This window comes from Melospiza melodia, chromosome 2 (genome assembly GCF_035770615.1).
Source record: "Melospiza melodia melodia isolate bMelMel2 chromosome 2, bMelMel2.pri, whole genome shotgun sequence".
In the NCBI taxonomy this organism is placed as follows: domain Eukaryota; kingdom Metazoa; phylum Chordata; class Aves; order Passeriformes; family Passerellidae; genus Melospiza; species Melospiza melodia.
In genome coordinates, this window is record NC_086195.1 from 85,792,516 (window position 1) to 85,817,096 (window position 24,581).

The 24,581-nt window shown below is 35.1% G+C and overlaps 1 protein-coding gene across 11 annotated transcripts in view; it reads left to right on the forward strand.

Moving 5' to 3' along the window:
• Window positions 1-24,581, forward strand: part of NBEA (neurobeachin) — a 454,524-nt gene that overhangs the window by 334,009 nt on the left and 95,934 nt on the right. For all 11 annotated transcript variants that reach the window (XM_063149159.1, XM_063149160.1, XM_063149163.1 and 8 more), the window contains 2 exons: window positions 20,850-20,967; window positions 21,843-21,945. In XM_063149159.1, the coding sequence (XP_063005229.1) occupies window positions 20,850-20,967; window positions 21,843-21,945 (221 nt within the window). The remainder of the gene's footprint in view (window positions 1-20,849; window positions 20,968-21,842; window positions 21,946-24,581) is intronic.

Sequence of the window (24,581 nt, forward strand, 5' to 3'; positions counted from 1 at the left end):
GTGCTAGTGTGCTTATGTGTGTGCTCGTGCGTGTGCATATGCCCCTTTTTCCAGTAGGGGAGGAGGTTATTAAACTATAAAAGGGCCATATTAGCATAAATTTACAAGAGCTCTTGTTCTGGCGGCATGATAAAAACCTGTGTTACCTTTGCATTAACACTGAATTGCTTGTTGTGCTTTTGGCAATGACAGATAAGTCAGTGTAATTCCCCATCGCAACGGAAATGATGCTCCAGATTCCAAACGCATCCTGAAGATGTCACTGACAATAATCTTCAAAGAACGGCCAGTGAAAGTGGGCTGTATGTTTGCAGGATGATATACTGCAAATGACAGGAAGAATTATGTGAGTGAAGACGAATCTGTAACATATTATTAAGCAATTTCACGAGAATAACAGGGATAAAAGGATAATGGATGAGGGTGTCATTATTACCTTCATGTAGAGGGAAAGCAAAAGCAAAGGTAGAGAGACAAGATTAATTGAGGAAGGGTGAAGCATTCATTGCTCATCAGCTCTTTTGTACTCTCTGCTCCTGAAATTCCAGACAAAAAAAAAAAAATTTGCTCAGGGCTGCATTTTAATGCAGCTGGCAAGACAGAGCTGAAAACTGACAGGGCACTTTTTAGTCACCTCCCTGCTTCCATAAACACACAACGGCTATTACTCCTGGAGTCTTCCTGTGATCAGAGCAGTAAACTGGTGGGATGTTCTTTTTTTTTTATCACAGCTACTGCTTTTAATTGTGCTTCTGAGCTCAGCAGTTTTATCTGTCGATGGTGTGGAACTGAACAGGTCGTTCCCTACACATTGTTTGCATTGCACAGTTGCAAATGGAAGCAGACTGTACATAATAGATGTCAGCAGAGGGGCTTCTTCTGAGCACAAAGGCAAGGTGGGCTGTCCTGTGACATTAGTGACAACATAAAATTATGTCAAGGCATCGAGGTTTTACAGGTTTTAATATACAAGGTGAAGAAACAGGAAGTCATTTGGCAATTGGGCAGTCCAACCCTGCAGTGTTAAGTCAAGTATAATTCCTGTTGAAGTCAAGATTTGCTTACTCAGAGAGCTATCACTGGGTCAATAATTTCAATTACCATCCTTATTTTCTATACATTCTCCATGTAGCAGCTGATTTTAGCAGCAGAATATAACTGATTTTGTAGCAGCAGAATACAGTTTTTAAAACATGCCATTTGCTTTCCAAAATCTTGATATAAAACTACAGTTTTAAAGGCCACTATAATATTGTATAGATAGAGAATATTTTCACCTGTTAATAACATTATCTCTAGGTACATTTTAATTTTAAAAGAAATTTCAGAGACCTGAATAATTAAGAGAACATAGCTTTTTATATTCTGATTATGGATTCTGGGGTTTAAGCCTTCAAAGAGCAAAGTATTGAGCTTCCTTAATTTTCTTTTCTGTGTTTATTTAAGAATAGTGAATTGAAGTAAGCAGTTGTTATTTATTTTTCTTAACTGATTAAAATTATTTCAAAGTTTTAACACCAAAAGAAAAGGAAATAAATTAATTTCTCATCTGCTGTCTGTTAGGGACCTTTTTGGTGTAAGAGAGACAGAGGAAAACCTCCAGTTTGATGAGAAAGAAAAAGGGGGGGGGGGATATGCCTCGATTGATTGCTGTTTCTAGAAATAAAAATGTCTTTTGATTTCATAAAGTTGTGTGTTTCTTAGACTGAGCTATTCCCATGCAGTAAAGGGCGTATATAGGATTTCAAATAGAATAGCTAAGGTCAACAGCACAGGCCTCCTCACTGGCAGAGTCTGGAGCTGAGATAGTGTGGGAGAAAGATTTTTTCTGTTACCTTTTGTGTAATGGGTTAGGTTGGGAGGGGACTGCACTGAACTGTAGTACATTTATCTATCATTGATAAATATGTGTGTGAAAAGTGTAGACAGCAGTTTTGGTCAGCGTCATGCTTTGGCATATTAGCGCAAAAACATGAGAAGGTTGTTTCAGCAGTGTGAGTGTTGTGTTGCCCAGGAATTAAATGATGCTGTTAGCAGCCTCACAGGAGCATAGGACTATTCTGGTTCATTACAAAGATTTTTTCCTTAATGTGCAGGATCTTAAGCATAGACCTAACACAGTATCTATTGTAATAACCTGATTGAACAATGTAACTTGGAAACTGGGTCATCCCACATGAAGAAGACATTTCTGTGCTTGATAGGTCAGATCACATTCCTTTTCGTGTATTTTACTTTTGTGTATTTTAGTGTATTTTAGTTGCTATACAGAAAAGTCTAAAATGACTGCTGTTATCAATAAATAATTATCAATAGATGATCAGCGATAAAATAACCCTCGTGAATTTTCCTATTTATGTTCAATGGAGTTGTTGCTAATACAAATTCAGACTGCATAATATATCTGACTGGAGATATCAATTTCAGTCTTTTATCTTATATTTAAAATTTAAAATTAAATATGTATTGAATTAAAGTAATTAGACTACAGTGGCAGTGGCCAGACAGCTTAACATCGGTGAGGTCTTTTCCCAAAGCACATAGTAAATTTGTGGCTCTATAGGAGGATGCAAAGATTCTGCTCCTAGCTCCCATGTCTCTTGTCCTGAGGAAGAGAGAGTTGGTCCATACCCTAATTTTCACTTAGCTTGGCCTATTCTGTTCCAGTATTCAGCAGTGTAATGTCTTGCAAAAAACTCCTGGAAAACTGACCAAGAATCATGGATAAAGTGGGTATCTAGTTGTGTTCCTCTTGTCCCATCACTGCTTGGTGTAATGTTTGTTAGACTTTATTAAGCCTGTGTGTTATAAAGGAGAAGGAGGTAGTGAGTGAGAGCATTTGGCCTCCAGAGATTTTAATTTGCTATTACGAGCAATGGTCAAAAATGCACAGCAGAATTCTTCATGATTCTGTATTTAAACTAAGCCATGCTTCATGTTGTGTTTAGCTTTGCAGGCAAAATGCAAACAAAAACAAATTTGCATATTTTTTCTCTCAACTGTTTCACCTACCAGTGTTTTGAAAATCCTGTACACCTCAATTTTACCATGTCAAAATGTGGCATACGCCTCAGGTGGCTTACAGTCACTGGGGACTTTATGCAACCAGGAAAGAATCCAGTTTCACAATGAGATTGTTAGATGAGTTTGCTTGACTCATCATTATAAAAGAAATCTCATTCTTTTGTTCACAAATTGTTCATACATGGGCTGAACTAAGCAGGGTGGAACCCACTGTCTTTATAGAAAGTTTTGGACAAGTATCTGAACTGATGTGTTCATGCTAAACAGAAGATTAATTTCCCAGGGAATTCCCTTGTGCAGGGAACCAGAGGGATGTTCTGACAAGACATCGTGATGCCTTCATTGTACTGCAGCAACCCTTTTCAGAAATATACCTTTCTCTGTATTTACAGAATGCAGTGATACTGTAAAAGATCAGAATATTATGGTTGTCTTTAGTCAATTTCTTTTATTGCTTTATCATTTGAAGAGAGGAATTTGTTCACTTTCTCTCTCCCTGTTTCATTTTGTTTAGGGCTGCTCCCCCCACTTTTTAATTATGTTTCTTCAATCAGAGTCTCATTTAATCCGGAGCTGCTGAAATCAGTGGAAGGATGTGGAGCAACTTTAGTGGGTTTTGGATAAGATGCAGTCTTATAAAATCAAGCAGCTCTGCAATTATTAGCAAACCTTTTGCAGTTCAATGTCCATGAAAACTCTTGGATGCTCAATGGGTTCTGGAGGCATGAATGTAGTACTATCCTCATTGAGCAGGGTCATTTATCATTGAAGAAAATTCAGACACTTAAAGAATACAAGTTCCATCTAACTTGAATTGTGCTACTATTATGTTATTACTTGTACTACCAGGAGTTTTATTTGAAGTATTTGTTGAGATATATAATGTTTCAGTTCAATATTTTAATTTCCCACACTCCTTGCCCTCTAGTGGACAAGGGAGCTCATTATTGTCAGATCCCGACACATCTGGGACAATAATTGCCCATCAGCAGGTTTTTCTTCTTTAAAAAAAGTGGTGTTTTCAAGTAAAATATATTTTGGGTTGTTTTACTCTCCAGTTGGGGTCTATTTAGTTTGTTTGTACTGAGGTGGGAAAATATTACTTCCTGGTGTTATTTGCTGTATGCTTCAACAAAATTGGAAAAGTTTTAGGAGTATTTTGCTGACTCTCATAAATAAAGATCTCAGCAGGATCAGACAGACTCTTCCCATATTCTAAATTTTTAACAGTAAGTTTGAAAAGTCATTTTTGTGGATTCATTCCACTATAAATGGCAAAAAGTATTTGAAGTGTTTGGGTTTTTATAGAACTAGTTGACATTGTCCATTGTGAAAAATTTATAGTTTTTCATAAATATTAAAAATACCCAAAGTTTTCCTGCTGGCAGTGAAAGCTGTTCCAATAACAACCAATTGATTTTTAAAAAGCTCTTCCAAGAATAATGCTCTCACTAGATTTTTTAAAAAATACAGCTTGACTTCCTTATTCTCCATGGTAAATATGCTATGAGGTAATGATGCAGGGGACTTATGTCAATGTTTTACAATTGCATTGGAAGGTTGGAATGGCCAAAGGGAAGGTAACTGATTCCATTCACTGACGCATTTCACAAATTATTGTGGCCTTGTTTTGTTTATGTTTCAGAGTCTTTTAAATGAATCATACCATGGGCACTTAAGGATAATTGGTTAATACCAAGCAGGAGAAATACATGTATTATTTGTCCTCCTGAAGCAGAAAGGCTTTTCTTCTCAGCGGTTCCTTATACATAGGGGAAATTTTCTTTCATGGAACACCAAGTAAGGTCACTCTACAGGTTCCTGATAGTGGGCACCTGTGTGTCAAAGCAAGTTTAGACTTTCTGAAGTACTTCCAGATTCTACTTCAAACTTCCAAAGGTACAGCTGTTAAGAGCACTCAGCATTTTTGAAAACAAATCAAAAAGCAGCATTAATATTTATAGTATCTAATGTGTCTTACTTAGATACTTCTTCTGGAATGACAATATAAAAAATTCTCATGTATTTTCTGTAGTGTTAAATTTTAAAATTATTTCTAGTAATTTGTGTAAAATGGATTGCTCTGTCAGCAATGCTGACACAGCTCATTCCATTAATTTGGTGGAATTGCATAAAAATAAATGTAGGAAAAAATCACTTCCAGTGCAGGCTTCCTCTCTGTAATTCTGCTATATCTTCATTTTTCCTAATGATTTTTGGCAGAAGAGGAAGGCAAGTGATTGTGGAAATGTTACATTGCTCGACATTTTGGGAATGTGTCCTCAGCCTTGTCTTAGCTTCCTGCTCTACCTTCAAAGGAGAAACACATTTTTTAGCTAACATTTGAGAGTAGAAAATGGAAAAATTTGAAATACATAGAGGAAATAATGCTTTTTCAGGTGGATTGTATGGTTTTGGCATGTACAAAAATGCTCTGCTACTACTACATTCAAAGAGGATATATAGATTTAAATTACTTTTGTGTGCTTGACAGAGATAGCTAGAAGTGAATATAACATTATCATAAGATGTGGTGATTAACATTAACTTTGGATAGAATAATGTTGGATGCTTATAATGGTAGAAAAAAGGTTAATATTTTAAAGTGAGGCTAAAGGTTGACAGGAGAAAAATTGAGTTAGTTTGCGAAAAAGAAATTTGTTTCTTTAAGTGAAAATTGGGGTCAAGAGGCCAGAACTCTCTGCTTCAACATGAATGAAATAAATTAAATAATACCACCATAAAGCAGCAGTGTATAAGCTAATGATTAAATGGTACATTGTGGTTTTTAGAAACATGCTGTCTATGAGGAAAAAATCTGTAGGAATGCTCTTTCAAATCAGCAGGTTTGTTTTGTTTGTTTGTTTCCATTGTTTTATAATGGAATATCTTTTTTTCAGTTGGATGGTTTAAACTTTATTCAGTACCTTTAATTATTAACAAAGGTATGCTGATTTTCAGAGAACATTAGTTTTAATAATTTCATTCCATCTAGCAGAAATTTCTGGCATTTCGTATGGATGTAGCCCTTCATGGCCCAACTGGTGTGAGAGATTAGATGATATTTTGCCATCCCAAATCAACAAGAGTTGACTGTTTCTTTAGTCCCTGTATATGTGAATAAAGATAAGATATAACATCAATCTGTAACTAGTCACACACCAAAATATACCAAATATAGGAGATAGATAGGGAATCAATCAGTGTCATTTCCCTTCATGTCAATCTATGCCTTTGACAGGCAGATCTGTGCAGCTTGTTTACTATCATCATGTCCAGAATGGCTTACCATTCTTTCTCTCATAATAGGGATATTTTTCTCCATTCTCTTTTACAAGTTAATAAAAATACTATTCCTAAAAAAGAAAAATTCCTGCACATGTTATTTCCTGCTCTGTGAAGGATGTTTCCTGTCTAGGTAGCTATGTATCAAAATACTAACAGTTTTCCTGGCAGCACTTGCTTTTACTGTCACACTTTTCAGATTTTTTAAGAGGCATAGGGGATTGTAGGTTCAATTATATTTACATTTATACCTATGCTCCTTGCAGAAGTGCATTTATATCTAGGCTGGTCACAAGTGATATTTCTATTTGTGTGTATGCTGCAACCCTCTTCTGTTAGACTTTTTTCTCTCAAGTCTGCAGATTGATTATGAATAATGGTCAGCTCTGCTATGTATCCTCTTGCATGAGTTTGTGGATTGAGCCCCTAATGGAGTGTTTTAGGCTTTTCTGGATGGTTGAGAATCACCACTTCTCCCTGGCATTGTCAGTGGCATCTGCATCTGGCATCAACTTCTTTTTTCTTTGTATCAGCTTTAGCTGTAGTCTTTAAATGGTGAAAGAGATGACTTTTTTTTTTTTCCCCAGGAATGTAAGGTGATTCTTAGTTGAATGAAAAAAAACGTCTTATTAATGCTCAGGTTAAAAAAAAAAGTTAATGAATCTTCCTGATTTGGCCATCTCATTCATAGAGAAACACCAGGGTTGCTGTGCCTTCAGTCAGCATATATTTGGCAGCTGAATCTAGATATTACCCTTCCGTCTGGGGTCATAGTTTGTCTTAAAAGAGTTATGTATGAATTTTCTCTAAATTGTAGCAGAGGGTCATGAATTAGTGTCTAAATGTAGGCTTGACAAGATTATTATAGTCTGTATTTCATGCCAGAAACAAAGATGAATAGAGATAGCAAGCTTTTAAACAGACTTTCTGACATCTATAATGTCAGCAGAGAGTGAATGAATGGCAGGATGTAATAACAAATCTTCATTTTTTATTATTTTATAGGGATTAAATGGCCCTATGCTCATTCATAATTTCTTCCTAAAATAATTACTAAGTACTACATGAATCACTCATTTTCCATTCTAGGTCACTTTCAAATAATGCAAATTGTTTGCTAAGATATACATACACTAAGACACATAGACCAAAAGACAAATATATTATGATTTACATTTAGGAGTAGATAGGATACATGTAGTTAATACTTTGCATTTTTATTTTAGCTGACGTTTATTTTTGAAGTAAATTAATGTCTAGACCTAATAATTTTTTAATGCCTTTTGGGGGAAGTACTTTTTCAAGTTATTTAAATAATAATTTTCAGCCTCTCTTACAATGGATTTACTGATTATTAGATTTCTGGAGCAGAGATCTATGTTAGCAATTTTTGATTATTAAATTTCTAGAGTGGAAATCTGTGTTGGAAATTTTTGAATGAGAAAGATAGGATGCCTACCAGTACCTTACTGCCTGTTCATTATAGCCCTTTTGAAGATATATGTCTGATGTTTTCATTTTTTGTTTATTCACAGTCTGTGTGCAAATAGGAGAGAACCAACTGTGTTGAGGCCAAGGGCTCTAACACTTTTGTTGAAATTTTTATTCTTATTTATGAATATTCATTCCCATTTCAGGAGTACAAATAGTCTTACCATTTGTACTTTGTCAGTTTTTGCCCAAATGAAAATACAAACCATGGAGTGATGGCTATGAAGAGATATAATGTTCAATGAGCCCAGCTGTTTTGAAATAATAAAAACACATACCATAATTTACACATTTTCTTAAATATAGCTCCACCAATGATTGCCGATAGATTTATGTCTATATTGATGTTAGAAAAGAGTGAATAAGTGTAGCAAAAACATATCCAGGTGCCACAAATACCATCTCATTTTTGCTCTTTTTGTAACTGCTGGTGCTAATGTCTGTGTTGATCTTTGTGTTAAAAGACAGAAACAGTTCCACTAAAGGAAACCAGCAAGCAGTGCTAGCAGCTTTAAAAAGTGTTCCCTGCACTCAGTCCCCTTCCCTGTGCCAAAATAGGTTTGTAATTAAAACAAAAAGCATTGTTTCGATCCTATTTTGTTTTTTCTGTCTTTTAATTTTTTCCCCCCTTTTTCTTTTTCCTTGAGCCCATCCTGTCAGGCTGCAAGCGTGAAAGTTATTTTCTGGTGGTGTGATTAGATTGGGGCTGAACTCTCCAGCTGGCAGGCCTGTCTGTGACTGGCGGCGGCCTGTCCCCAGTGCTTGTCATCTCCTGACATGCCTGACAGGATGGGGACAGCAGCCCCAGACAGGTTCATTAGATGGTGTTTTCTACAGCTGGGCTAAAAATAAAAATAAAAAAAAAAGAAAAAATAAAGTGGGGAAAAAAAATAAAAAGGCCATGCTTTGTCAAGGCCCAAGCTGTGGGGGCCCTTCTTGTTGGTTTAAACCAAGGCCTTGTTTTGACAAATTCTGATCTGTGCGGTTTTTAGATTTTCTGACACATTTTTGTTTTCTTCCCCTTTGGCCTGCGCTCTTTGCACTCTGCCTTGTTGCTGCTTCAAAATCCTAACGCTGCCTTCCCGGGAGAGCAGGAGAATGCTTGTGGAGGGCTTGGAAGAAAAATAGAGCACTACAGTGAAGCAGCAATAAGTGTTCATTTCCATGGTGATCAGCCCAATGGCACAAAAAACAACCTTGGGACTCTCAATAAGCCAATTACAAGAAAGGTTAAGGGGTTTATAGTGCCAGAAACATGCCATCTACATGAGAAAATAGTATCATTACCAGCAATCTATGCTGTTAAATGCATTGCTGTCTGGTGCTGCCAGAAACATAAGCTGTTTATGTTATTTTGGGAGTTTTGGAAGCTGCTGGAGTTTTCCAATGGTATTGTCAGGCTTTGGTGCAGTACATCAAAAATCTACATGGTTAGATTATGAAACAGTTAAAACCAGTAATGATCTGAAAGCATTACACATATTGGATGTCACAGTCTTAACGAGATGGGTTCAGACTATGAATTTCCTGCAGATTTTTATCAGATTTTCACTTTCATAAAGACAAACGATTTGTACATTATGTATAATTTAAGAATCTTCTATAAAATTTTTGAATATAAAAAGGTAATACCTTGGGTTTTTTTTTTCCTACTGTAGTTATAAAATGCAATTTGATGTCTTTAATTTATGAATTAGTGGCTGTAGATTGACTCCAGGGTTATCTGCTGTTTTTCTTTGGCATGTCATTTAATTCTGGATATTTTAGGTAGCTACAACACGCTGGGATGTAAAACACTACTAGCTCCTGGGGGAAAAAAGGAAAATATTTACTATTTTGCTTACTTTGCCCTTCTCCTTAGGAATGAGGAGAGCATTGCAGCCTTTCTGGTTTTTTGCATTTAGCTGCTTGCAGTGTGAGCACTGCAGTTGCAAACCAAGCCCTTCATTCACAGAAATCCTACCACTTACCTTTCCTTTGTATTGTTAGTTACTGCTGCTTTAGTTCATGGTCTCTATGACAACTGTTTAAATTGGGATGGGCAACTGTCATCTGGAGTATTACTGAAAGAAAAGTGTTAGTGAGCACACAGTTCCATAGATAGAGCATTTCAATATAATCCAATTTTAATTGAGCTCCAGAGACTTTGATGTGCTGCCGAAGGTTGGGAGAGAGCTATTCCAGGGAGAAATTAAAGCAGCCCGGCAAGGCTTCACTACTTCAGACTGTCACCATTTTAAATAAGCATTAGCATCAGACTTAACCTTCCCCTATGAAAGATCTCACTTTTTTCCCCCTAGGTTTTTTTTTTCCTCCTTCAGTACATATAAAGGCAAAGACACTTTCATCTTTTTATATACATTTCTATATTCCCTTGATTAAGTTTGAAAAGCATGTACTGGACCTGAGATGCATCTGAGGCTGTCTATTGGACCTTGTATTACAGTTCATAGAAAGAAGTCAAAGCAGAGTGGGGATTATTTTGCAACAGTCAAATGGCATGTGTTGGATTTTCTCTCTAAGACTGCTTTCTAAGAGTACTCTCTAAGAGTAACTCATCATTATACTACAAAGTTGTGTGGGGACTTATTTTAGCTTGGTTTCGTCATTAATTCCCTTTAATGTAAATAATGAAAAGAAAATATTTCATTGTAGACTCTCTGACTGAAAAAATGAGTGTCCTTCTGTAGCTGGCTTTGTGTCCACTGAGTTTTTTTTGTGGTGGTTGTATGATTTGTTTCATGCACAACAGGCAAAAAGAGTCATATAACAGAATAACAATTTTCAGACTTTGTTTTTACACAGTGAGGGGATTAGAAGGCGGCTGTAAACTTCTGAACTGTTAAATTAAAATGTTTGCTTCATTTAATTAAACTGTTACAATCCTTCTGTACTATTTTCTTTTTCTCTTACAAATGTATATACATATTAAAAAACCTCCAAAAAGAAGGAAATTCATAATAATATGGTAAAACTGAGGATCACTGTGTATTTTCCAATATATTAATTTGCATCAGACAGCATTTCATGTTCGAGAGCTAAGACACTTTTTTACATGACTAATTTTCCTGGCTTTGAATTCATCCTTCCCCAGACTCTATTTTTTTTTTTTTTTAATTTCTCTTTATATCTGACTTCCTTGGCTTTCAGTGAAAATGAAGCAAATTGGTGAGATGCTGAGATCACTTTCTGGACGATCTCAGTACTCTCAGCTTCTGCTTCAAGCAGTGGCATTTGGCATACTCAGTTGCAAGGAAAGGGTGCATCTTGGGAAATTGAGTCTATTAAAGATAGATTGTTACATAGGGTGCTTGTATTCTTTAAAAGAAATGTGATATGCATTAAATCCAGACTTAATGGCAGTAGAAATAGAACCAATCACAATACAGGCAGTATTTTGTCTATATAAGTTGATAGTGTTTATTTTCTTCTAAACTTATTAGCCTGTTGCCCACAGGAAAGAAAAAAAAAGGTAAGAATCTAGTTTAATAGGAAAATTTGAATAGTTGGCAGTTGTAACCAGTTAAAAAAATGGAAATATCTAATCTCTTTCTGAAGCTTGAGTTGAATCTCAATTTATTATTTTTAATTAAATGAAAGTTAATAAGCAATTAATTGAGGCTATATGAGAGAACCCTTTTTGACTGAGATTGGCTCACTTTTTCATAGTTGCATAGTACCCAGAAGTCCATAAAATTTAAATACCTTCTGTGTCAGAGCAGCTTGTAGTGGATAAAAACTGAGGCACATTCATACAAAGTACCTCTACATGCTGACAGGTGTTGCAGTAATTTCATACTGGGAACCTGGAGCTCACCACAGGAAAGCCTGTGAGTATGCCCAAATTTATGACATGCAGGTTTGCATTCCACTTGGCTAGAAATCCAAAGAGGAGGGAACTGTATATCAAATCTGCTTTGTGCAGACATTGGAAGGCTAAATGTGTTCCCCAGAATCCACTTTTAGTAGCCAGCTGAGTAGTTATTTTTATTATTTTCCTAGTTTTCATGAAGATTTTTTGTGTAGAATAAGACCCCACCAAATATTTTAATTATCTATACATTTGACATTCAAATAGTTGAAATTAAAAGCGTTGATGGTTAGGTATGGGAAAAGAGACATATAATATACAGAATGCACATACGAAATAAAAGTGTAAATCTGGCTCCAATTATTGAAATAAATATAAAAATCATTTATGGAGTTTCTATACACAGTTTACATTTGATACATGTCAATATTTGTAGTTTTTATATATTCTGTGGAGTTATTTACCAGTGCTTCATTATGGTATCTGATAAAAATATGTTCTCTAAAGCAAGTATGGAATACATAAATGCTTTTTCTGTATGTGTAAACTAATTAAATTAGTATTGAGTAACTGCAGGCAGTTTGCAAACACTCCAAGTTAAAATTCTCAGAAGAAACTTTGCTATTCTTTCCTTGCATAGACTTAGTAATATTAGTTAACATTCTGTAGATAATAATGAAAAGTACAGCAGAATTTTGGTTGCTATTGGAGCTGTGGATTAGGTTTTTCCCAGTGCTGTAATTTCTTGTCTTTTCCAGAAGTGTAAAACAAACTCATCTTAAGCACTTTTTAGTTGGATAAATAAAGGATCAGTTGGTATTGCAATATATTATGAAGAGGAAGATACTTTGATGTATGTTCACCATTATTCTATTTGGGGGCCTTAGACATTGACATAATATAAAGTAGCCTTGAATCTGCTCTAAATTCAGACTCCAAGCAAAGTGATTTCCAGGAGCCACTGGTACTCCACACCCAACCCTTCATGGTGCAGCTGAGTGTCCAGATACAATCCTGTGCCATGTGCATCTGGTCCCAGGCTGGACCAGACCCACTATGGTCCCTTCCAACCTCATTGATTCTGTGATTCTTTGAGCTGTAGAACTTTGAAATTCTTGAGGATTTTGCTTGACTGTTACAAACTGTATTGCAGAAATTTTGGGGATTGTGAGGATGTTGTAGATGTACAATATATATCACTGAAAAAACTAATTTTTTTTTTTTGCATATAAAAATTAATTTTAAATCTATTGCTAAAATTTCATGAGTAGAATGTGCTCTGATTATACTCCTAAATATTGGAACTAATGAAAAAGCTTTTTTATATGAAGTTGAAAACAAGATATTACTAGCTTTTGATCAATCTTATATAGGAAGAGATAATAGGAACATAAAAAAATTAAGCCTGGTAGTAGAATAAAATTGTGTTCTATTGACTGGTATAGATCTTTAATCATGTGCATTCTACACTGAATAAATCAGATGTGAAATTGTTAAAATACAAGATGCTTCCACATATCTCCTGTATGACATTAAGTTCATGTCTATAAAAAGAGGAACATGCAACTTTTTACCTTCATTTGGTAGGAAATGGGTAATGTTTAACAAAACCCAACATTTACACATTTCCTAAGACCAGTTATAAGGCCTTCAGTTATTATAATGTTAGGAATTTGTGATATGGAACATTTGAGTATTTATGCATTTTTTTTATTGCATTACACTTCTGAATAAATATATGCAAGTTCTGGGGAAAATAAACAATGAAACAATACAGGCAGAGAATTTTATGATGGCTTTATTCTTGGGAAAGAACACATCACGTGTTTAGGGATACCATACATTCTTAATTCCTCAAGCTGTTTCTATGTTTTTTTTGCTTCTCCTGCATCTTTTCTCAGCTAAAGCTCTCACAAATTCTGTAAAATACACCAGTAATACAAGTTTAATAAAGCTGCATTTTTTGTCAAAGAACTATTTATTTAATAAATATCCTGCTTTGGTTTCAACTTACAAGCATTTCATAACACTGTGTTCTCCCTGAATTTTTGGGTATCAAAAGTCCTTTCTTTCAATTGCCTTAGTTTTGTTGAGGAGAATGGACCATTTAAGAGAAAAAGAAGCTCTCTGTTTTTATTCCTTAAAAAAAAAGTCTGGTTTTTCTCAGTTCATAGCAATTTTATGTCTTTTTTGGCATGCCCACTAAACTGTAATTTGTGTGGTTCTAATTGAATAAATTTGATTGCGTTTCACTGCTGGGGCAGAATTGCTCAGAGCAATTTGAGTCTGAGATCACCACTCCCCAGTCTGGATTATCTTTGAGCACGAAATGTAGAGTGAGAATAGAACCATAGTTCTGTTAACATTTCTCACTAGATTTGAGTCTGACATCCCATTGTTGCCAAAGTCAACAAAAAATCATTTTAAGTCTTGTGAGGTAAGTGACACAGTCTGCTTCAATCCTGTGGCTACCAGAACTACTCGTGAGATTTTGCCCCATTATTTGTTTCTTCAACCTCTGTGTTTGGAGTTGGACTGTGCTATATTTGGCTTTATGTGGCACTAGAATATATTTGCCTTCTACTTCTCCACATGATGGTGATGGCCCCAGCTAGCACCATCGGCTTTATTCGTGGTTTTAAAGTTCTTAAATCAGTGAAGCCTCTGCTTAAAACAATAATTGCTGAATATGTTTGAAAGTAGAGCCTAAAAGAGGCCTCTGTCTACCTTTTCTAAGGTGATAATATCTAAATCTTCTACGTCTTCCTGATGCTGTTCTTCCCAAGAATGTCAGTCTATAGCTGGCATTTCAGGAGTTGCCTAAATTGACAATCTGTTTTTATTTTGCAAAGAAAGAAAACTGCAAAGGCACAGAGATCAAAATTAATGATAAAATAATTATTATTCAGAATTTTTTTGCATTTATATTTAAAACTACGCACTGGTGTTGCATAAGTGCAGTATTAGAAATGGTCCATTTAGAATACATAAATATTGGACTAGGGGTTTGTTTTTTTGCTCTAATTACTTTGCTGGAACTACTCCTTAAAAAAATCCCAATATCCTTTCCATTCCTTGCCTAAAACACAAAATCATAATGTGAAAAACCATTTTGCTTAGGAAAATGGCCTTCAAGTGGACCAACTTCAAATAATTTTTCAGATGATTGCAAATGAATGTGGGAATAAGAGTATCTGTTGCTTTAAGCTGAGTGGGCATTGTTTTAATGGATAGCAAAGTGGGTATGCTGACCAGAGAAATCAAATTTAGAAAAGGTTTGGATGAACAGAACCTCATGTTTCAAGACAAGGGGCCTCTTGAAAGCTTAAAAAAACATTGGAAGTAGAAGTATAGGCTGAGAATATTTGGCAAGGAAATAAAGTCCAAAACCACAAAAATAATATGTGCATTTTTTAGATCCCTGAAGAGGAGGAGAAAAATGAAACAGGAGTGCCAATATTTATTTTAAAAAAAGGTCCTAGAAAAGATTTTAAAACTGATCTGAGTTGGGAAATTATAATGGCATGTAATACTCGGCTCATCCTGTACAGCATAACATTACAAGAGCTACTTGGAGGAAAGCTTTTAGGGCTTACAAATAAAGAAACATTTTACACAGAAGCATGCTATAAAGAAGGGGAAAAGAGAACTTAATGTAGAGATAAAGTGAGAACATTTTACTAGACCAAAATGTGCAAACAGAAAATGATAACAGTATTTTGGCGAGATTTTAGAAGTATTTAATATGATTATGGGAATTGAGGCCAAAAAGTTGCTCCTAAAGTAATCTAAATGTATAAAAAAGTAGTAAGAAGTCAATGAAACACTAGGATATTAAATTCCTTTGAATTGTCCTTTCTATTTGCATTCTATGATTCCCATTTTAGAAAAGCAAAATACAAGGCATTTCATTATTTGAACTTACCTGATTTTGAATTTTCTTAATAAATATAACTTCTTTTTACACTTATCTATCTTGACATGATATATCCCTTGCTGTAGTGTACACTTATTTTTCCTGCTAAATCTAAAAGTTGATCATATTCAGTAATTCATCAAACATTTTGAAATTATAAAATGCTTACTCAGTGTGGTATTTCATAAACCCTTGGAGTGGGATTCCATGCCATCAATATTTGTCATCTCAATCTGTATTTAGAGTACATGAAGCAATCATGCAGTCTGCCATATACCTAAGGTTAACTCTGCCTTGTTAAATTGTTCTGGAGAAGAAAGTTTGCTGTGTGTTCTTAGGAGCCATTTGTCTTAACCCATGAGGACCTGCATTCAGAATTTCACATTTTCCTTGCTGCAAATTGCAATGCTAGACAACATTTGAGAAAGGGAAATCCCAATGTGTGACAGGACAGAATGATTTTCAGTAATCAATCTCATCCATTTCTAACCTCTAAAAGCATGCAGTGGTGCCAAGCTATTTTCTAATGCCTATTTTGTGCATGGGCCAGGTGCATAGCCACACTTCTGTGGCTGGCTATAGATGGCACTGTGATGAAGTGAAACACTGTAATTCGTTTTTGTGGGAAGTTCTCTATGTTTTCTCCACCATGGAGCGTGCTCAGCGAAGGGCCCCAGGGCTTGTGAAAGGACTAGAGAACATTTCTTGTGGGAAACAGCTGAGGGAGCTGGGGGTGTTTAGCCTGGAGAAAAGGAGGCTCAGGGGGCACCTCACCACTCTCTGCAGCTCTCTGAAAGGAGGGTGCAGTGAGGTGTGGGTCAGTCTTTTCTGCCATGCCTGCAGTGAGAGGACCAGAGGAAATATCCTTAAACTGAGACAAGGGAAATTAATATTAGACATCAGGAGAAGTTGTTTTCATGTTCTTTTCACTGCTCATCAAACAAACCCACAAAAAGACAAATATATTACATGTTAATGATACTTGCATTTTGCACTAGATATAAACAAAGCTTGAAAAATGTTACAAGTATCAATCAACTCTGTCATTGAGAATTCAGGTTAGAATTAAAATATTCTCAATTTCATTGAGAATTCAGGTTAGAATTAAAATTAGAAATGTGGTTTCAAAAGACAAATGATGAACTTCCACTGAAAACAGTGGATTCAATTCACATACATAGTCATTAATGAACTAACCCAAAGAGCTATTTTAAAAGAAGGAAATATGTAAAAATTCTTTGCAACAGACAGCAAAAGTGATCCTTCTGACTAAAAGGTTAGTGACTGAGAAATAAATAGGAGTGTACAGGCTGTTTTCCTTGATTTCTTTATAGCACCTGATTTTGTGATTACTTCAATTCCAGAGAAGATAATCAAAAGAAAAGGGCCAGTATATCCTTTTGCATGTTGTGTCTGGTGATGTGAGATACCAAAAAAGAGTATAAAGCAGCAAAAATGAGCCTCAGTACTTAAGTGTTCCTTCTGTGGAGGTAACCTACCAGGGATTCAAGCAAAATGGACACTAGTATTTCAGGACTTCTGGTTAGTGCAGAATTCCAGCTGTTAATTAACAATTCATTATCAATAATTAAATATCTACTGAATAATGTTTATGATTAAAAATGCATTGACTCTTAATTGAAAGGGAAAAAAAGACCTTGATTACATCAGAAATAAAATTAAAATAATGGAGCCTTCATATCTGGTCCAAATAGGAAAGCACTTCGGTAATGGTTCTGTTTCTCTTCTCTAGAACTTTCCATCTGCATCCCATGCTGCTTTACTAACTGACACTAAATAAGTGTCACCAACAGATGCATTTCCATAGAAGAGAATCTTGAGTTTGAGAGACCTCTCATTCCCTTGTTAGGTGAGAGCGTCATCTTGCTGCAATCAATTCTAGCAAATTGGTATCTTTAAAACATACACAAATTCCTAAGTGAAAAAGGTTTTACAAGGAGAAATGAGTTTTAAACCAAACAGCTGCAGCTGATACTGAATTTGAATTAGTTCAAATGTGGATTTTGGCCGGTTGTTTTTATTTTAATAGAAACAGCTTATCTAAGATGTATCTACAATTCTGGGCTTACTCATGATTTTTCAACTATTAAAACATGCCTAGGCAGGAAGCCTTCAGGAATGTTTTTAGGAGGAAAACTCATAAAACTATCAAAATAAGGAGTACTGACTTTAAGTATGAACAACCAAGTGTTGGAACTCATGGAAATTTTACTTTCAGATAACTTAGTAACATAATTTCTGTGTATTAGCATAGTGAAATGGTTTTATGAACAATGTTTTTATGAATAATGAAAGATACAATACATAAAGTATGTAAAATATGTAAAACAGATAGGACTTCATTCATGTCCTATGAAAAAATGAAAAGCTAAAAATCATTCTGGAAGAAAAAAAGGTATATAAGCCTTTTAAAGGGTTCAAATTCAGAAAAATAAAATTACTTTGAATTGGCTGTTATAGCAGCAATAAGAAAGAATCCTGCTACAATGTCAGTAATATCTGCTGTAAATTGAAGATATCTAACAATGGGAGGTTTAATGCATCACAAGAAAATGGTGTAAGATGAATGTTATGGAGGACAGCAAAAATGGGTAGTATATCTTGGACAGGAAAACGTTACAACAGAAATACTGAAATAATTCTGATAATTTGATAATGGCAAGATAATCTGATATTTGTAGGACTAATAGACAGTTAAGAAGAGTGTAATTGAGGGCATTAATTGAATTATAGACTCCTTTATTTCCTCTGATTTCCTATTCCATTCTACTGTTTTACTGGAGTGCTATCATGTGTCATTCATTTAATAGTGGGTTGAATGTACCTCTGTGTAGTTGCAATTGCTTTATACTTAATTAAAATAGAGGAGGAAGTGAAAGCCAAGCAGTGTATGATTGGTATACAGTGTGCTTTTAGTGTTGACTTATAATAACTATGCTGTGGTATATATCAACACATCATAAATGTATTAATGTGAATCCTCTAATATGTTAATATATAGAATATAGTTAATAGAAACATTTCTCTTTACAAAAAAAAAAAAACAACTAGAAACATTTTTTGATACAAAAAGTGGTTTTCTGATGTATGATGCTTTGTCAAGGAGCTAATTTTTTGACAAATTTGCTGGCTGCTGTAGATCTGGTTACATCTACATATATGTCAAACTCCTCCCTCTGAGAGACTGTTCTCATATTTTAGCTTTTTAAATGTGAGTGGTTTTGTCAGACTTTCTTCTCTTTAATTTAAAAATCTGCGTATTTTCAAAAATTATGTATCAGATAGCAGCACAATATATTCAAAGAAGGAGTGTGCTTCAATCTTCAGAGTCATTGTTCTTGTCCACCTGAATTTCACATACATCATACCAGTGGTATCCTAGCATCTGATCTCAACAAAAGAAAATCAAGGAAAACTTTGTTTATTTAGCTTATCAAAGAGAAGGCTAAGCAGTAAGTGGATCCAGTCTGTAATTATCAACACAAGGAAAAGTTACCTGATGCTAGAAAGCTCACAGACAAAAGTGTCACAAGATCTATCAGAGTTCAAAGGAAAAATAAGGTGCATATTTTTAACCATTGCAACAATTTAGTGTATGAGGTAGCATTCCACAGCTGACCTGTGACTGAATACAGGGAGTCCATAGTCTTTTGCACATGTCTGAGTGACCTCCAAAGAATCAAGCTCCTTCCCTTCTTCCAAGCTGTGTTTAACTGGTGTGGAAAGCTGAGGTGAACGGAACAGTGTCATCAGGTGCAATGTTGGTCTAAGAGTTCTGTCTGTAACTTACCCTCATGTAAACAGAACCGGGGGAACGCTGTGTTCTTCCAACTGGTGTCTGTCGAGGACAGAACTAACTCTGAATGCCTTTCCATGTGCTGAAGCACTTTTTTGTTGTTTCTGCTATTAACATCCTCTCTGAAATAGACTCATTGTGGTTATGAGAAAAAGGCTGTACACCAAGTTCTCAAACTGAAATTAGCTTTTTCATATATATGGAGACGTGTTACTAACTTGAAGCCATGTCAGTGAAAAGATTGAAGAAATGCAATTCCCATTTCCTCAAGCATGAAGGATCACTGACAGCAGCAGCATATGATCTCCCTAACATTTTCCTGTTCAGAAGCTGGGGGAGATCATGATTAGGGAAAGTAAAGACCTCAGAGGAGTGAGTAAAGCTCTGAGAGCTGGTGTATGACAGCTTTTGTGTACCTAATGGAGAGCAGAGAAATTCAGTCTCTTCAGTCTGAAATGTTCCTTTAGGGAAGGTGTTCACAATATTTCTTTGTTTCACTGAGGCTGCAATTCTCTCAGTGGCTGCAGCCCAGGTAAAGGCACAGTCTACAGAGGCTGGGAAATGCAGATGGCTGTGGTGAGGATTCCCATCCCAAACAAGTGACGCCTCCTAGGAGTGCCATGGCAGAGCCCACCTGAGCAGAGGTGCAGGGCTGAAGGCAGCCTGCCAGCTGATGAAAATGATTGGAAAAGAATTGTTCTACAGTGCACGATACAAGTTAATAAAAATGGCATACAATTAAATTGTGTCTTTTTTGTCTATTTTTTGAACATCCAAAACACTGAAAGAAAAGTGAAAAAGTATTATTTGATATTAATATCTAGTCTTATATTAATGCACCTAGTTGAGAAAATTTAAAACAGGAAAAGCAGTGCTAATTTTAAACTTTTTTATTTTAAAATATTTTCACATTAAGTTTAAAATGCAAATAAAACTGTTAAATTTTGTCCATGGTTTGGAATATTTGATATATCTAACTTCAGAAAAATTATTATGGTGACATACTGGTTTTGCTATTTTTTGTACTTATTAATAGAATGGGAGGACTTGTAATTTATGACCCTGAAGTGGATGTGAATAGCAAGTTGTATTATTTTGGTTGTTCTTTGCACAAGGCAGCCTCAGAAGTAAATCTAGTATCTGAAAGATAACTGACAACTGTGTCATGCACACTGTTGGAAGAAGATAAGCATAATTTCAAGTGTGTCTGTTTCCCTGTACTTGTTTTAGTTTGAGGTTTTGGCCTTTTTGAGGAAATTAATTTGATGCAACATATGAGAAATAGATCTTAGGAGTATCAGGTTACAGTAATTGCTGATATTCTTCTAACAGCAGGTACTCCTTTTTTTGCATTTCTTAAAAACATTTAAGTTCATTTTAAGTCACTGGTTTTAGTATTAAAGGGACATGATGAACTTGATTGATGGGTTAAATTTCCTCTGTTCTTATATAATATTTTATCAAAAAATTCCTGCTAATAACTCTCACCTTGACTTTCTTTAAAGGTCCTTGCATATACTGAGGGCCTTCATGGAAAATGGATGTTCAGCGAGATTCGAGCTGTTTTTTCAAGACGTTATCTTCTCCAGAACACAGCTTTGGAAGTGTTTATGGCAAACAGAAGTAGGTCAAAATTTTTACTTGTTGCGTAAAATTGTGCTAGTGGTTGTTTTGTGCTTTATTTATCTTAAAAGGAAAATTCTGTGCTTCCTTTGATAAAGTCGTTATGTCCGTTCTATAATGCTTCCTCTCATATGTGCTCAGTGCAAATTTTATTAAAATCAATCATCTAAATCAATCTCACTGCTTCCTGTCCAGCAGTGAGATTTATTTACAGAATCAGATCATTGCAATTGGTAAATTCTTCAGATATTGGACAGGAAATTTGCTTTTTCAATTGTCTCACCCTTCTCAATTGTCTGTAAATATTTTAGTGGAACATATAAAATGATATTTCTTTTCCTAATTATAAAAGGAATTAAAGTTAAAAAGTACCAGAGCAATAAATAGATCTACTCGGTTTTCTGTATCTGCTACTCTGAATCACAGTTCACTGGCTGGTGAGGTGTGTAGTGGTCTTTTGCCCTCAGGATCTCTGATGTAAATTTTGATTTCAGCTGGAGAGGGAATTGAACAATTCCTTATTCCTGGCTGTTTTAAGGCACTAGTTAGAAGAGCAAATGCCATGCCAGCTAATGAACAGCTTCTCAGCCTGATAAGAGATTTTATGCGTTAATAGTAAAGTGTTGTTCCTCTGAAGTAAACAACACTCAGGTCTTCTGCAAAATGGGAGACAATGCTAAAATGTTAACCAGCTAATTATACATAGGTGCGAAGAATGTCAGGAATTTCTGTTGTACCTTGGATCCCCAGGAGGATAAAAGTGGAACTTACTTCTCTCCCCAAATAAAAACCTGAGCATTTTAAAAATACATGCAGATTAAGAAACAGACTGCTGCAAATGTTTTACTGGTACATATTTTCCTTTCTTCATTTAGCTTCTGTTATGTTTAATTTTCCGGACCAAGCAACAGTGAAAAAAGTTGTGTACAGCTTACCACGTGTTGGAGTAGGAACCAGCTATGGTTTGCCACAAGCCAGGTAATTTAATTAACATAGGTTTTATATTTTGTGTTTATTGTATTATACAGCTGTTTTTTTTTTTAATATCAGTGCTAAAACATTATTTCTGTCAACTCTAGATTTTCTTTTTCTTAAGCTTAGTATGAGAAACATTACCCTTTACTTACTATATGGCCTGTTAGTATATGGAATAGAAGTAAAAGAAGTAAGAGATAAAAAAGTAAAAGAAGTAAATTAGATAATTAGATTTTTTCCTTTTCAATTACAGGAAATAAGCACCTTCCATCAAAAAAACTTACACCTTATCTCTTCAAAGTCTGGTTTTAAAAATGTATAATCAAATGTTCGTACTTGCTGTGATTTTATCCAGGGTGTGAAGCTGACTAGTTTTTGTGTTTGCTGAATGTAAATTATTTTATATATATGAATGTGTGGGATTTTACTTCATTTCTTATCAACATAGTGGCTATTTTGCAATTTTCAAATTTCTTCCTTTCATTAGTATAGTACATTCTTCTTCTTTTCTTTCCAAAATTGAGGAGCATATATATTTTTGAAAGAACGATTAAGGCTGAGTTTTAGAGATTCGCACATACTATGGTCAACTACAGTTTTTATTCCCTCATCAACATCAACATCAAATCAGCCTATGGCCAGAAATAAGGCTGCAAATTGTCAGATCTTATATTATAAAAGTATTCATGTTTCAGGGGAGGTGAGATGATTTTCACGTATATTTCACTGTGTTAGAGTAGGGACATTTTTTGTTTGTTTTTCAGTTCAGGATTAATTTCCGGTCAAAATGAGACAGAAATAAAGAAATATGAGGGAGCGAGGAAACAGCATGATATTAACAAAATATGGTGCTTTGGGCTCAGCCCCCCATTTGGCTTGATTTGGCCAAAAAGCAAATGACTTAACCTTCAGTGTAGTGTCTGGGATGTGTCTTTCTCTATGTCATTTCCTGGGAACTAAAACTTCAGATTGTCCTTGTTTTATCCCAGTGCAAAATGTGGAAATACTCTGAAGTGTCAAAGCATTTGTAGAATTGGAGAACTGTTTCATTCCCATATGAACATCATTCCCTGTCATGAGCCCAAGAGTCTCATGATGCCTAGGGCTTGATCTCCTGAGTGTGCTGAAGTCTTTAGGCAAACTGCCAAATTTCTCAAGTTTTCAGTGAGATCAAGGCGAAGTTGGGGCATTTATTTGGAAGGCGCATCTTGTTAATATTTGCATTGTTCTTCCATATACTAAAGTTAAAGGAAATGCTGTCTCTAAATGGAAAGTAATAGCATTCTTTTCTGAAATAGAAATGGCCACATGTTCTGGCACAAACAAAATGCAAATTTCTCAATCAGAATTTCATATTTACAGTGACATTTTTTACTTTTGAAATTCATATCCTTTGTGCATTATTCAGTGAATAATTGTCTGAAAAAGTTTGTTGATATATAATTATTTAGAAAAGTTTCAACTTCAATATAATATGCACTTATTTCCATACCTTTTTGATTAAAGTTCAATTTGAATCGAAAATGGGCTTGCTAGCCTTCAGAATAAATCTGGCATATGGTAGTGAAGTTATTTTTCTTTCTTTCTTTTTTTTTTTGTGTAATCAGTGTATGATTTATGCATAACGAAAACTCCATAATCATGGTTCTTTCTCTTTTTTCCCCTGTCTGCATACCCTTATTGTCTTCAGTAGGATTGCAGTGGAAAAACTGAGGGGAAATATGGCTCTATAACTGCCCTGTAGTTAATCTTTTGTTGATGTTAGAAAATAGTTTTCCTTCCTGTGAATATGTTGGCTCTGGAATGCTAATTTTTAAAATTATGCTTATTTGCATAACTAAAATAAGGTGAAATTATGCTGAGTAACCAAAAGGAACTGCTATACTGAGTGAAATATTATCTTTTTTTTTATCATCACAGTTTTCCAGATTAAGTTGTACCTTAAAATATCTTAACAAAAGAAGATCTTTCTGATTGTTTTGCTTAAGTTCTTTAGTTCTATTTCTGCAAGTAATATTTCCTCCCTGATACTACTCTGATAAATGTCACCTAGAGTTAATTACAGTATCATAAAGGCTTGCACTCATAATGGAAACATTCCAAAGAAGTAAATTACTTTTAATGCAGCACATGGCTTTTAAGTGTATTTCTGTTTTCCTGGTGAAATCCTGGAGTTAAGAAAGGTGAAAGGAAGTAGAAGTAAATAGAAATATTTATGATCTAATAGCTCAAAGGTTTAGAAGCAGGTGAACCATCGTGACTTCCAAAGACTCTACAGACCTGCTGTTGAGAGCAAGTCTTTGGTTTGCCTCTGCTGCCTTTCGAAACAGCTTTGATTCAATAGAGTTCAAGTTTAATGCTTTGATTCAACAGAGTTCAAGCCTGTCCATAATGTTACAAAGAAGTAATTACATCCTTAAAATAAGTCACATGTTGAAGACCTCAGTCTGATTTAGTAATCAAATTAGTCTGTCTTTGATAAATGCATTTTCACTGTTTCTGAAACATGTTGCATTGATTGTAGCTTCCTCATGACCTTGCCAAATGATACAACTGGGCAAACAATGCTGTGTCTTTTAACTTCTGCAGCTTCATTTAATTCTACATAGGTAGAATAATATCCACTTTTTTAGCATGGT